This window comes from Colletotrichum costaricense (genome assembly GCF_030867565.1).
Source record: "Colletotrichum costaricense strain IMI 309622 chromosome Unknown Scaffold_10.1, whole genome shotgun sequence".
In the NCBI taxonomy this organism is placed as follows: domain Eukaryota; kingdom Fungi; phylum Ascomycota; class Sordariomycetes; order Glomerellales; family Glomerellaceae; genus Colletotrichum; species Colletotrichum costaricense.
The window spans coordinates 519,012-531,088 of NW_026848239.1; the positions used below are offsets into that span (position 1 = coordinate 519,012).

General features: G+C 49.0%; 5 protein-coding genes across 5 annotated transcripts; 1 reads left to right on the plus strand and 4 right to left on the minus strand.

Annotated features, from left to right (window-relative positions):
• Positions 1-50: 50 nt before the first annotated feature.
• On the minus strand, positions 51-1,704 carry CCOS01_09767 (uncharacterized protein; the record flags this gene model as incomplete). The annotated part of the gene is made up of 4 exons (XM_060457924.1): positions 51-573; positions 644-939; positions 1,034-1,476; positions 1,587-1,704. 4 exons carry the CDS (start codon positions 1,702-1,704, stop codon positions 51-53), a joined length of 1,380 nt encoding a protein of 459 aa, XP_060311089.1.
• A 611-nt stretch (positions 1,705-2,315) lies between these two features.
• Positions 2,316-3,502, plus strand: CCOS01_09768 (PAF acetylhydrolase; the record flags this gene model as incomplete). Its single annotated transcript, XM_060457925.1, has 2 exons — positions 2,316-2,888; positions 2,942-3,502. The coding sequence occupies 2 exons, from the start codon at positions 2,316-2,318 to the stop codon at positions 3,500-3,502; spliced, it is 1,134 nt and encodes a 377-aa protein (XP_060311090.1).
• A 269-nt stretch (positions 3,503-3,771) lies between these two features.
• CCOS01_09769 (uncharacterized protein) lies at positions 3,772-4,689 on the minus strand (the record flags this gene model as incomplete). The annotated part of the gene is made up of 1 exon (XM_060457926.1): positions 3,772-4,689. The coding sequence occupies one exon, from the start codon at positions 4,687-4,689 to the stop codon at positions 3,772-3,774; it is 918 nt and encodes a 305-aa protein (XP_060311091.1).
• Positions 4,690-5,810: 1,121 nt separating this feature from the next.
• On the minus strand, positions 5,811-6,650 carry CCOS01_09770 (uncharacterized protein; the record flags this gene model as incomplete). The annotated part of the gene is made up of 2 exons (XM_060457927.1): positions 5,811-5,945; positions 6,006-6,650. The coding sequence occupies 2 exons, from the start codon at positions 6,648-6,650 to the stop codon at positions 5,811-5,813; spliced, it is 780 nt and encodes a 259-aa protein (XP_060311092.1).
• Positions 6,651-10,893: 4,243 nt separating this feature from the next.
• CCOS01_09771 (uncharacterized protein) lies at positions 10,894-11,503 on the minus strand (the record flags this gene model as incomplete). Its single annotated transcript, XM_060457928.1, has 2 exons — positions 10,894-11,262; positions 11,330-11,503. The coding sequence occupies 2 exons, from the start codon at positions 11,501-11,503 to the stop codon at positions 10,894-10,896; spliced, it is 543 nt and encodes a 180-aa protein (XP_060311093.1).
• Between the last annotated feature and the right edge of the window lie 574 nt (positions 11,504-12,077).

A 12,077-nucleotide genomic window follows, 5' to 3' on the forward strand; every position in this document is an offset into this window, starting at 1 on the left:
ACCAAACTTGCGATCTCGACACGGCGTACCAAGATGGGAATTAACATTATTCAGCTGTCTAAGGGTGTCTGAATGGGACTTAAAGACCACAACTCGTCGAGTTCGACCAACATCGCATCGGCAACAGCAAATTGCTTTTTGACTTCGAGCAGACACTCAGTCACGGCCTGCCGCTGGGAATGTTCTCGGGACCTTGCCCCTGCTACTCGTAGTGGGAAAAGGTGCAGAAGCGGCGATAGAGTAGAGGATCGAAGCGCTTCCCTGGTTGTCTGCAAGATGCCTTCAACATGCTTCACTATCTCATCTCGGCTTAGCACTGGTACCGCAACGGTCATTGCTTGCCAGTGATGTAGGTCGTAGTCATAGTTTCCAGAGAGATATATGCTTGTTGCCGAGTAGTAACTCATTGCGAGAAGCATCTCATTGTGTTGGGCAGATGAAAATGATGCATCAAGCTTCCAAGTCTCAAGTGCATCGCGAAGATAGAAGCCCTCTGTGGCAAGTTCTAGCGCATCGATGGATGGGACCTCAACTCCGGGGAAGCTGGCGTAAGTTCTAATGAATTGGCCCGTACTGGAGTTGTATATCAACATTAGCTCTTTAACGCACATCACACGAGAAAACAAAAAGCGGTCAAACTTACCGTGCTCTAAGCCTGGAGCATAACACAATTATGTTCAGGATATCATCTACAGAAACCCGACTTTGAATGTTTGCCTCTTCCGATAAATTCTGTGTCACCTTCATCCACTCTGGTGCTGCCAGGAAGCTGGACTGGTTGAATATTATGCTTCTACAGACTTCAAAAGTTCGTGCCTGTATGAAGAACTTTCGCATTGTTCCCGAGGTGCATGCTGACGGCCCGCTGGCGATGAGAGCCTGAGATGTGCCGAAGACCATGTGCTGTAGCCACTTCTGGCCAGAGGCGTCTTGAAGCAACTTTTGCCAATGTTAGCTCGTTGTCTTGCTATCAAAAAAATCTCGAGGCTAAGTACACAAGAGCATCCGGATAGGTTTGTTGAGCTTTACGAACCTCGAATAGCCCTAGGAAAAAGGTTGACCAGAGAATGCTATCTTTCCGTGCCAATGTGGAGTCTAAGACAGCTTCTCGGAGAGAGGTTATGGACTGCAAGTAATGTTCAAGCGCAAAACGCAGACTATTGTGGCAGCCTGATGCGCCAAGGATATTTGCTTGCATAGCACCCAGAGCCAACATTGCGTCCAGCAGATGGTTATGTGGGCCTCTTCCTGTTTGGCCGCAAGTCTTGGCTAATTGTTGAACGTCTGCTACGTATTCAGGCCCTTGACCGGTGAAGCTGTTCTTGCGTATAAAAATATCAAAATAAAAGATGTAATTAATGGTCTCATCCGAGAGCGGCGGGACAGGTCGTTGCGTGACAGGCGTTGCGAAAGACTTGGCCGTGAAGAGCTTCCCCTTGGCTAGCCGGATTGTAGCTCCGTTGCTCGGAGCCGACACTGCCGGAAATATACATTCAATGCAGCGTTTCTGGCATTGAGCACATGGAATTGAACCGGAACACTTCGATCGTAGAGAATTAGGAGACCATAATTCGAAGAAGCCTAATTGCTTGCGGCAATAGCAATAGTAAAGACAGGGGTGGATTGCCGTACCTTCGAGTGGCTGATAGCGCACGGCGCGCAGCGAGAACGTCTAGTCCGACGGTCGAACGGCCCAAGATGCATTTTTGTTTTGCCAGAATACCTTGAGAGACCTGTGATTTTCGTATGGCCCAAAGTCTTTGTTACTCGCCGCAAAATTTGCGAGAATAGTCATCACGAAGAGAGTGTGTATACGAAAGGTTCGCGCAAGTTGTGTTAGATGTTGAGATCGTCGGGGAGTGGATCAGGACCCCGAACTCACCAAACCCAAAGCGGAAGCAATTGAGCGACGCTAAGCAAGAATCTCCAGTAAAACGGGGTAGTATGGCCAATTGAATAACAGGCAACATCTAAGCTGAGGTGGTGCCTAGAGAGATGGGGGCCAAAGCCTCGAGTTGTCTTCAAAGTTCCGACTCAAGTTATGGCGCAGCTACTCTCTTTTTCCATCTTTTCACATTGCCCGGCCTAATTAGACTTGTCTCAAATGGGAAGCAACCACGCGAGAGGGTCTTCGAGTGTAATAATGGGCAGGACAAAGTGACAATGGATGAGTATAAGATGCATCGTCTTTCTCGTTCTGTTTCATCTTTCTCAACTCAGACAAGCACTATCTCTCTTGATTACATTACATCTGACGCACCGAGAACCTAATCAAACCTTTTACTACCACTTTCTAGCCTTTAACTTCTGGCATCATGATCCCAGCGTTGATCATAGGCGTTCTCGCCTCAGCGACTCAGGCGATTCTCGTCAACGGACCAACTGGACCTTACGCGGTTTCCATGTCGGTGGAAGCCCTGACCGATGACAGCAGGCTTGACCCTTACGCCCCAGTCAACAACACGCACTCACGACGAGTTATGACTTCGACTTTCATGCCCGTTGAGAAGGCAAAAAACTCCTGTGAGGGCATGGAAAGAGTGCCATACATGACGCCCCTCGTGGCCGCGGCCTACGATCAGCTGGGCGTCGCTGTCGGCCTACCCAACGGCACCTTCTCTTCATTCGAGATGGAGTTTTGCCAGCCTAGAGCACGTTCATGCAGGCGTCCTCCTTCGAACTTTCCGCTGGTGCTATTCTCCCCTGGCTGGGGCAACCCACGCCTCCTCTACGGCGCGATGGCTCGCGAGGTGGCCAGTTATGGCTTTGCTGTCGTTACGATCGACCACCCTTACGACCCTTCTTTTGTTGAGTTTCCTGATGGAACCGTGTATCAGGCTGTGAGTCTCGACACCGACAATACCACACAGTTGGAATCTCTCACCCAGGTTAGTTGTACCCCGAGTAGTCCGTAGCCGACGTGTAGCTGACAGAATTCCAGGTTCGAGCTGACGATGTCTCCTTTGTGCTCTCACATCTTCAAAAGAACCCCATTAATGGCGTCAACCTCAAGCGCACGATTATGTTTGGCCACTCTTTGGGGGGCGCTACGGCGGCGGCTGCAATGTTGCAAGATTCGCGCATCTTAGGTGGCATCAATTTGGACGGCAAGCTTCTCGATCCCGTACTCAACGCAGGTCTCAGTCGGCCCTTTACTCTCGTTGGCCGGCCGGGACACTCGACCGATGATCCGACCTGGGACGTCTTCTTTCCCGCTCTACGAGGCTCAAAAGCTCTCCTGACTGTCAGCAACACCACGCACGGGGCGTTCACAGATTTCCCCAACCTCATTTCTTCACTGAACCTTACTTTGCCTGAAGCAGCACGCTCTTTGTTGGAGAGCGAACTTGGGACTCTCGAGTTTGGCAGGATTGGAAAGGTCGTTGCTGGAATCGTTGGGGCTTTTGCTGATTTGGTGTTGCATAAGCGGGTTAAGTCTGTCTTCACTAAGGCGGGTGATCCTGCTTTTCCGGAGGTTGTGGGAACCAGCATCAACGTCTAATTTCGATCAGACTTGAGTGCATAATTGTTTAAATGCCTTCAGGCTGGTATCATGACGAAGGATACTTGAAAGCTCTATCGATACGTTGTGGCTGAACTCGATGCCTCGAGAGCTGAATTGCAAAGAGGGGGATAATAACATATTTGTCTTTTCTTCTTGTATTACTAATAATAGACTTGTTGGAAATTCGCTTTCACGTGTAATAGCGGTGTACACACAATGAAGTTTTCGTGGCTTTGGCCAAACGGGCGAGGCAAAGATGTATGCCATTACTGATGTAGGTACGTTCCCATCTTAGCCAAACCGGCATTCTTTCCAACCTCTCCAATGTACCTCTTCAGCATGCGATGGAAAAGTTCGAGTCCTTCGCTGCTGACCTTCTCTTCGCGAAAGCCTCTCAAAATCGTCTCGAGCCCCTTGATCTGCATCGAAGCTGGATTCCCAAAGTTTTCTTCCCACGTTCCCTCATCCAGAGATTGGGCAACATCGGACAGATGGGATAAGAAAGTCGAAAGCAGTGGCAATACGATCTTTTCCATCGGTTCCTTGGTTGTCGAGGGTTTCACGTTGCTCTTTCCCGGCTTTTGGCGTTTGAGCAGGTTGAGAGCGACGATACCACCGGTGAAGGTTCCATACAAGGCAGCTAGGGCTGCGAGATCCCATAAGCTTGCTGCTCCAGAATCCTCAGAGATGTAGTGGACTTGTCCCAGCGGCTCCAGACAACGCCGAGATATCTTGGCGAACTCGCCCTCGCTCTCGCCGCTGAAAAACATTGAAGCGTGTTCGGTGCCTACCAAGGCCGGCGTCACCATGATGGCACCGTCAAAATACGCAGTGACTCCGTTCTTCTTCAGGAATATCTCCATGTCGCGAGCTTCCTTGGGAGTTCCAGTTGTGATATTGATGACCGAGACTGAGCGTTCTCCTTCGCCTAAGGGAAGAGCACGTGCGAGGACATCCATGATGTTGTCGTAGGTTGAGACGCACAATACAACTACGTTGCTGTTTTGAATAGCTGCTTGGATGTCTGTCTCAAGAACGGCGCCTTGTTCGACGAGCTCGTTGAGAGATGGCCGTTGATGGTTTCGGTTCCACATGGTGACGGTTAGTCCAGCATTCACCCAGACTTTCACCATTGCGGCGCCGATGTTGCCGACTCCAATGAGCGTAATATCCGTCTTGGACATTTCTATGGCTATTGTTTCAGTCTGGATTTTGCGGTTTGGCTTGCTCGAATGGAAACAAAATGTCGTCTTCAAACAAAGGCTAGGATTGGTAAGGTATGAGAGGACACTTGACGATAGAATGGGGCTCGGGAGGCTTTTGTGTCATCTAAAAGGTAAAATAATGTCAACTATGAGTTCTATCGGAAGTCTCGTCCGATGTGCTTAGAAACTTGCCGTATGTAATGTTGCATTACATCGGAATCTCTTTCGGTGCTACGGACCTCACGGGCTCCGAGAATGCAGGTAAGAAGCATGATATCTAAGATAATCTTCAATTACTAAATTAATACTGGCTTAGTGTGTACGGCAATACTTTGGAAACTGGACTTTGTTCTAGAGCTGTTGCGAATGTGACCTTGAAATTCCTCCATCCTAGGGCTTTTCGACAAACCTCAAACAGCTCAACGACGTGCACAGCTGGTAAACAGATATGCAATACAGTTTGATACAAACAATATCGAGACCATGATCAGTGGTATTTAGAGCTAGTCTGTATGCGGGTGTGCTTCGTTTTCGTTCATGGTTCACCGACATCCGGCATTTGGTTGAGCATCGACGACGCGGGAGCCGAGGGATGCGCCGAACCATGACGGCGTAGAGATTTTCAGAAGTATCGCCAGAGAGAGCTGAATCTACAGCAAGGTGAGTGCTGCTTCAATTCCGTTGGCGGAGTCCGCTTGCGGAGTTTGTTGCCCGGTTAGAAATGGCATTTTGACCTTGTCATGTACGGAAATAGACAGGGAGCGTTCGGGATTCGACTTCCGATAGAATTTCTGGATCGATACCTTAGCTAGCTGTGTTTTCTCGAAACCTTGTCATGGAATGATTGCAGTCCCTATGCTAGAGACTCGGTATTCTAATCGGAAGGTAATGAATGGCTGCATTAGGCATCAAATACTAGTAATCTATCTATTATAGGGCTCCCATTCAAGGATGAATCCAGTAGCTCCTATGCTATTCCCCGAAGACTCCATGAAAACACAACGCTTAACCCATGGTTCATGAATCGTATAACGAATGGTAGAGGCCGCTAAGCCGTTTTGCCAGTGCATTTAAATAATCTTGCCCGAACTCGAAGAAACTTAACACTCCATGCAGCAAGTAGAGCAGCTAGACTCTGGTGAGGCAGCCTGCGATTCCCTCTTCTTGGTCTGACGGCACCTCCTTGGGAAGAGGTTATTTCTCAACCTCTGATGAATCTTCTTGTAGTGCTCTCTCTGTTGTTGCAAATTAGCCTGTGTTTCAATGGGGTTATAATAAGAATGGGCTGAACGAACCATATTGTCTTTCCGGCTGAAGATGCGATCACAGTCCGGGTGCATGCACCTCACAGCAGGCTTGTGAGAGCCCATGTGCCGTTGAAAGTCCTTGCGCGTCGCAAAACCAACGCCCGCTTGCTGGCATCTCTTTTCGGTGCAGAAGAAGTACTTTGCATGGCCCCGGAAGTGCTTTCTGAGATCGCACGCGCGCAGGAACACACGCGAGGAGCAGCAACCTGAGTAGCGGCAGCGCCAGTTGCCGGCGACGTCGAGATAACCCATTTGGTGAAGATCTGCCGGGCCCCAGCTCTCGGGCTGCACCTCTTGTGGGGGTGACCGTGGCGAGACTGGTCCGCTGCTAGTGCTAGGTGGTGATGCGAAGTCCAAAGGCTCACTGGGGATGGGCGAGAAGTCTGAGCGGGGGGAGGATGCGGTGAATGGGGTGTTGATGGTTGCGTAGTCGGTGTCCAAGGAGAGTGGAGAAGCGTTGTTCATGAGAGGCATTGATGTTTGGTATGCCGGGAATGAGTATGGATAAAAGAAATTCTCTGTGCCCTCTGATGCGGGGAAAGGAATGAACTGAGAATCGAATGTGTACACTGGACTGTTGCCCTCGACACTGGGGAAGAAGGTGTAAGATGTCTCCTCGAGATAGGAATCCATGGCGCCTGATACCTGCAGACAAAGAGTATGTTGTTGGAGTGGAAGAGTTGTAGTTGCGAGTGGTTGATGCTATCGCAAAGTATCTTGATGTGAGCTTGAGACACAGAAGAAATGAGCTTGGCGAGAACTGGATCGACGACGACGTTTATGTATCTCACGATCACAGGTTCTCCAGATTCTCAAATCACCAATGCACACCTTATGCAAGTCATATAAACACGGTAGTATAGCTCGATTCGGGATGCAACGTCGGCGGCCCCAAACGCCGGGTGCTGTTTGCGCAGTCTTCCGTCCAAGACGGACGAGGTGCGTTAGCGGCCTTACGGCGGTGGAATCATGAGATGGGAAAGTGAGAAGCGTGCAACTTGCAAGGCCCCTAGTCGGCATTTGCGTTAGACTTTGACAACCTCAGCAGATCTATCCCCAATTTAGGGACAACCAACCGACTGTTTCAATTGTCAGCCATTTGACATCGGCGTTAGACAGCGTTCCTGAGTGTTCTTGCCAAGGATCTCGTGGCACGAACAGTTGGGGAAATGAGCGGGGGTCGAAGGGAAAGGTGTGCTTCCGCAAGAATGCGATTCGCTAGTCAGCCGTTGTGGAAGCATGTTACAGCGTCAGATCGCCTGGAGATCACGAAGAGCACAGCCGCGTTGACCAGGGGCACACATATAGGAGTGCGAACCTATATGTGAAGAGTTGTGTTCGTTCCCCCGGGACGGGATGCCACCGTCTTTCATCAGCGCTGACTGAACTTAGCAGAAGGCATTAATCGATATCTGATCCCTAATTTTGTCGACACCTGGCTGGGGGATGCTGTCATGCCGCGTTTATTTGCTGGGGGGTTCAGCCGCTGTTATATCTGAAGCCCCTCCGCTCAGACTTCTCAAGTTGATTGCGATTGGCTCTTGCGATTCTGTCAACGTGAACTCTAAAGTCCGGGAAGCGCAGAGTTCCGAGATGGCTTCTGGGTAGCCAATCGGTATCCCGCAAATTTTGACAACTCGCTTGTCTCTGGGATAACCCTCTGATGCTCTCCAGTTTCCGAGATGACAGCTGGATTACAACGCAAGCCTGCCCACCAAACCGCCAAGTCATAAACACAGTAACCCAAGATGACCCCTCTCAACCCCCCTTGTCTCTTCTGACACTTGAACGTCAATCCTCGTAAGGCTAGACGACAGGCCGTCAACCGTCAATGTCTTTAAACGGATAATAGTGGGGTCCTGTCACTGTTCGTGAAATGCGATTCGCTCATGAGAATCGCCCTCAGCCACCACCACTGCATCAGTCGAGACGTCTGGCGGCAACTCCTCCTTCTGCCTACCCGACTGGATTTTCGCCCTTCCTTGTTATGATCGCCGTGGCTCATCAACGTCACTTTCGTCGATGATCTAGGCCCCCCTTCGAAACGGATCATTCTTACCATAAACAATGCAATCAAGACAAGGGCGGCTACGGCGTTTGCACCATCCGCGCCGACTCTCATCCACATACAGACCACCTGGTTCCATGAGAGTGGCTGGACCGCGAATCATCGGCCATCATGGAGGCCTCTCTTCTGGAAAAAACCTGATTGGGCTTACCTCGATGTTTTGGAGCCTGCTTTCATGAGAAGCAGTAATTCTGCTTTCTCAGGGACGGGTTCGACGATCATGGTTTCGAACATCATTCTGCAATGTGATTCCCCCAATTTCGGTGCTGATTCGGCCGTGTCTCACCTTTGTCTTCTCCGAGCCGTTGTTTATCTGCGCCTCTGCCAAGGTGCTACTCATTCCAGCACTTGTATTGCACCCTAATGATGGAAACAGGTGCCAAGCAGAACGGCCTCAATGGGACCCGTGGTTGATGCAGCTCAAGACGCAGCCGCTCATCTTGTAGGGCTAAGAAAATCTCTGAATCGAAATCCGGTAGAGTCAGAAGTGGTCAGAGTCGATCTTTGGTTGAGTCAGTGTGCCATGGCTCGGTGCGCTAGCAGATCTCACCTTGACTCACCGTGCAACAACATTGACAAGTCAATCTGAACCTAGATCTTCAGATTGAGTTACGTAGTAGATTGGTAGGCGCTAGCTGCGCACCGTTCAATCGTGAATGAACCCGGGGGAACGGCAAAGTTTAAGTATTCTGGAGTGTAAATCCACAACGCCCCTTTTTACTGTCCAAGGGATACTAGTCTTGTGTAAGTGACTGGAGCCGGTGGGACAACATGACTCCAAGAACGATGCGACGTGTCATTCAATGTCAAGGTCCCTATGTCAATGGCCATTGACGCTAGAGAACCTGCCATCGTATGTCATGGATGCAACCGGTTGACGACCATTTTTGGGTTGTAGACCGAAATTCGCAAATTCGTTTGGATGAAATTTAGAGCGGTTCGTCTCGATGAAGAAATCCATCTAAGCTCTGATTTCATATGCATCATCTCAGCTAAGAGGCCTCCTTCATGTCAGTAAGAACATGTGGGTCGAAACATTGACAACAGACGTGGAAAGACGTTGTCGGAAGAGACAGGACGGTAAGCACATGGGAGCCAGAGCTTGGGCTAGAGCAATATGCCCTTTGGTATGTCTTTCTTCTCAACTGGACTCTGGTAGCCTAATAGATGGTCAAACTTGCCCCTTATTCTATTAGTAGTACTTGAACGTGTTGATCTTGTAGCTGCGGGACTCCATTGGCCTCGTGTTTCCAATAGGTAAGATTAATAATCCCTAGGTCGAAGTCAAAGTTGTTTGATAGCGACAAGCATGTAGATCCCCGTCAAGGATGATACCAATGTTTAACTTGCCAAACGAACGCCAACCAGGTTCCAGGCAGACTTCATATGCCGGCTCCCACCCTAGCAAGCTCGTAGCCAATGGCCATCATTCTTGGGCTAGCCAAAGGCTCAGTGAAGGAACCGACTCGGCCGTACGAGATCCGGGCCAATCATTCTCAGGAAGAGTACCTTATGATGCCTCTGCCTTGAGGTTTATGTCAGCAATGCGGCTGTGTATATCAGTTCGATCTGTGGTTCACGCTCCCGCAGATTAGGAACCCGCAACATTTGAAACGGAGGCGTTACACAAGCACTGCCTCATGGAGTTCTGCGGCCTTCACTAGTCCCTTTTCAATTTTACTTCACTGAAATGTCATCGCTGAATAAGATCCGCAAGAACCGTGAACCTGAGGAAGACCGTCTGTCCACCGAAAAAATATACTCCATTTGGGCTTTGTGAAAAGAATGGGCCGTGTAGAGGCAGTTGGAAGTCATAACTTGATACAGGCACAACTTCTCGCTGTCTTTCATTTGAAAAGGACAGTGATTGGGTATTGATTCAGCCCCGGATATGATTACGTAGTCCTATCTACCTGACCTTAGCTAGTGATAGTCATGCTGATCCCACAAGAGGGCTAGTCACGCGCTGGAAATCCTTTGTACGATTGAGCGTGTATGTATTTCAAGAACTGGCAGTGAAACTGTTGGCTGACTGGCTAAACGCTTGAGTAAGAGGATAACATGTATACAAACAAATAATGGCTGAATGGAACTGAAGGAGAGGGGCACTGGCCCTATAATTCACGCTCGTCTTCGGAAACGAACAGCGCAACTCTCAGTTAACTTAGACTCCAACTTCGTTGAAGAATGTATTTTTTGATTCACTCGACTGCCTCGCACAGAAATTGATCTGACTCGTCAACCGAGAGTCGAGACGGGCGCTTCCTGTGCTGTTGACAGGAACGGCATAATTAGTGGGCGCCTGAACAGGATATCACATTTCTTCTGGTGACTTGATTAGTCGACAAGATTTCTTGATTATAATAAGGCTCCGTAAGTCGATCGAAAAGAATAAGCCCCAGCCTCAAAGGCTGAATGTGGAAATAATAAGTAAAAGGAAGCCTCAATATTTCTATGCTAATATTTTCCCGACCTTGAGCGATATCATCTGGACGGTACTTAGTCATAATATTGTATGCGACAGTCCGTGATGTGATCTAACTGAACTCATTGTATAACATCAAGCCCAACTCCTTTCAACATAATTACTATATTTCTCCAAATAGAACACTCGCTGGTCCTCAATCTCTAAGCCCGCTACAAGTGATACCCTTCGAAGAAATCAGTCTTTCGTTGTAGCAGACTGAAAGAATTGAGGCGAAATCCATCCTTCAACTGTACTACAAGCCGTTTTCGCAAGGAAACAAGCCCAAGCATCTTGTAATTCAAGATATCTGAAGTAACCTTGTCTTCAGAGACCCCGATGCGTCACTCATGATATAACTCTAAAATTGTCTCTACCCAGGCTTCGTAATCCGGTGGATTCTCAATATCAAACACATCCCGAAGCAGTTTTGTATGCGTTGTGCAGCCCTGGAATTCAAACATATCCCTGATGTCCTTACTTGCTGTCTTGTTGAAATGCAAGTGCCAAGTCTTGATATGGACATGAACCTTATTAGACCGCCTCAAATCGATTCGAAAGTCTGTATTATTCCACACAATTCTATTGTTCGTATCGTAACGCGTTCTTTTCTTCAGCTTCTTGTGAATCTTCTTGCCATAGACTTTGAGCAGTCTTTTCAGCATCTTCTTGGGAATCTTGGGCATTCTCGGAGGGGTGTCTGAGGTATTGAACTGGTGCATTCAAGGACAAACATCAGCTATGGAGATCAAGGATACAAGTAGCCCTACATATACCTACCAGTCCCATTCGGACCGCCACGGCGCCAGCACCTACGGCCAAAGCCGCAACGGGGAATGTGATTGCAGCTGCAACGGGCGCAACAGGGGCGACTGCAGCTGTAGCGACCCCTACCTCTGCGAGTGCCATGACTAGGGCCTCTGCTGAGGTGGAGAGAAGCGGTAATGCTGCCATCGCAATGAGAGAGTTTTGTTATCTCGCCACTGCACGTGGACTTATAAAATGTGCCTCCAAAGTGAAGGAGTCGGTTTGCTTGACAAAGCTGCGACGACGGGGATGATAACAAGAGGAAGTGATCGTGTGAAGAACGGGACGGAGCAGAGCCTTCTGATTCGTATGATAGATAGCCAAATACCCCTCTCTGACTGACATGCCCAATTCGTCGACATCTGCCATGTGACAGTTCAGTAGATTTTTGATTCGATGACAACATTCCACAGTGATTGGATGAGGAAATTTTGATCCGGTTTGACTGGACCCTTTGCCATGGCTGCTCATGGCTTTTGGCCATGCAGTCGTTGTTCTTCGAGACGTAAACTCATGCTATCTATCGGGCAGTTGAACACGAGTTAACAACGCCGAACACAAAGTCTGTTCCAATCAAGCAATGCCAAGTACGTATTTGTGCCATCCAAGGAGATCGTCAGATCAGGCAACAAGTCCAGTAGATGCTCTATATTAGGCGACGCCAGAATGCGTCTCCTAAATGCGCTAACTCGGAACTTCATGGCTCTTGAAGACAAAATTC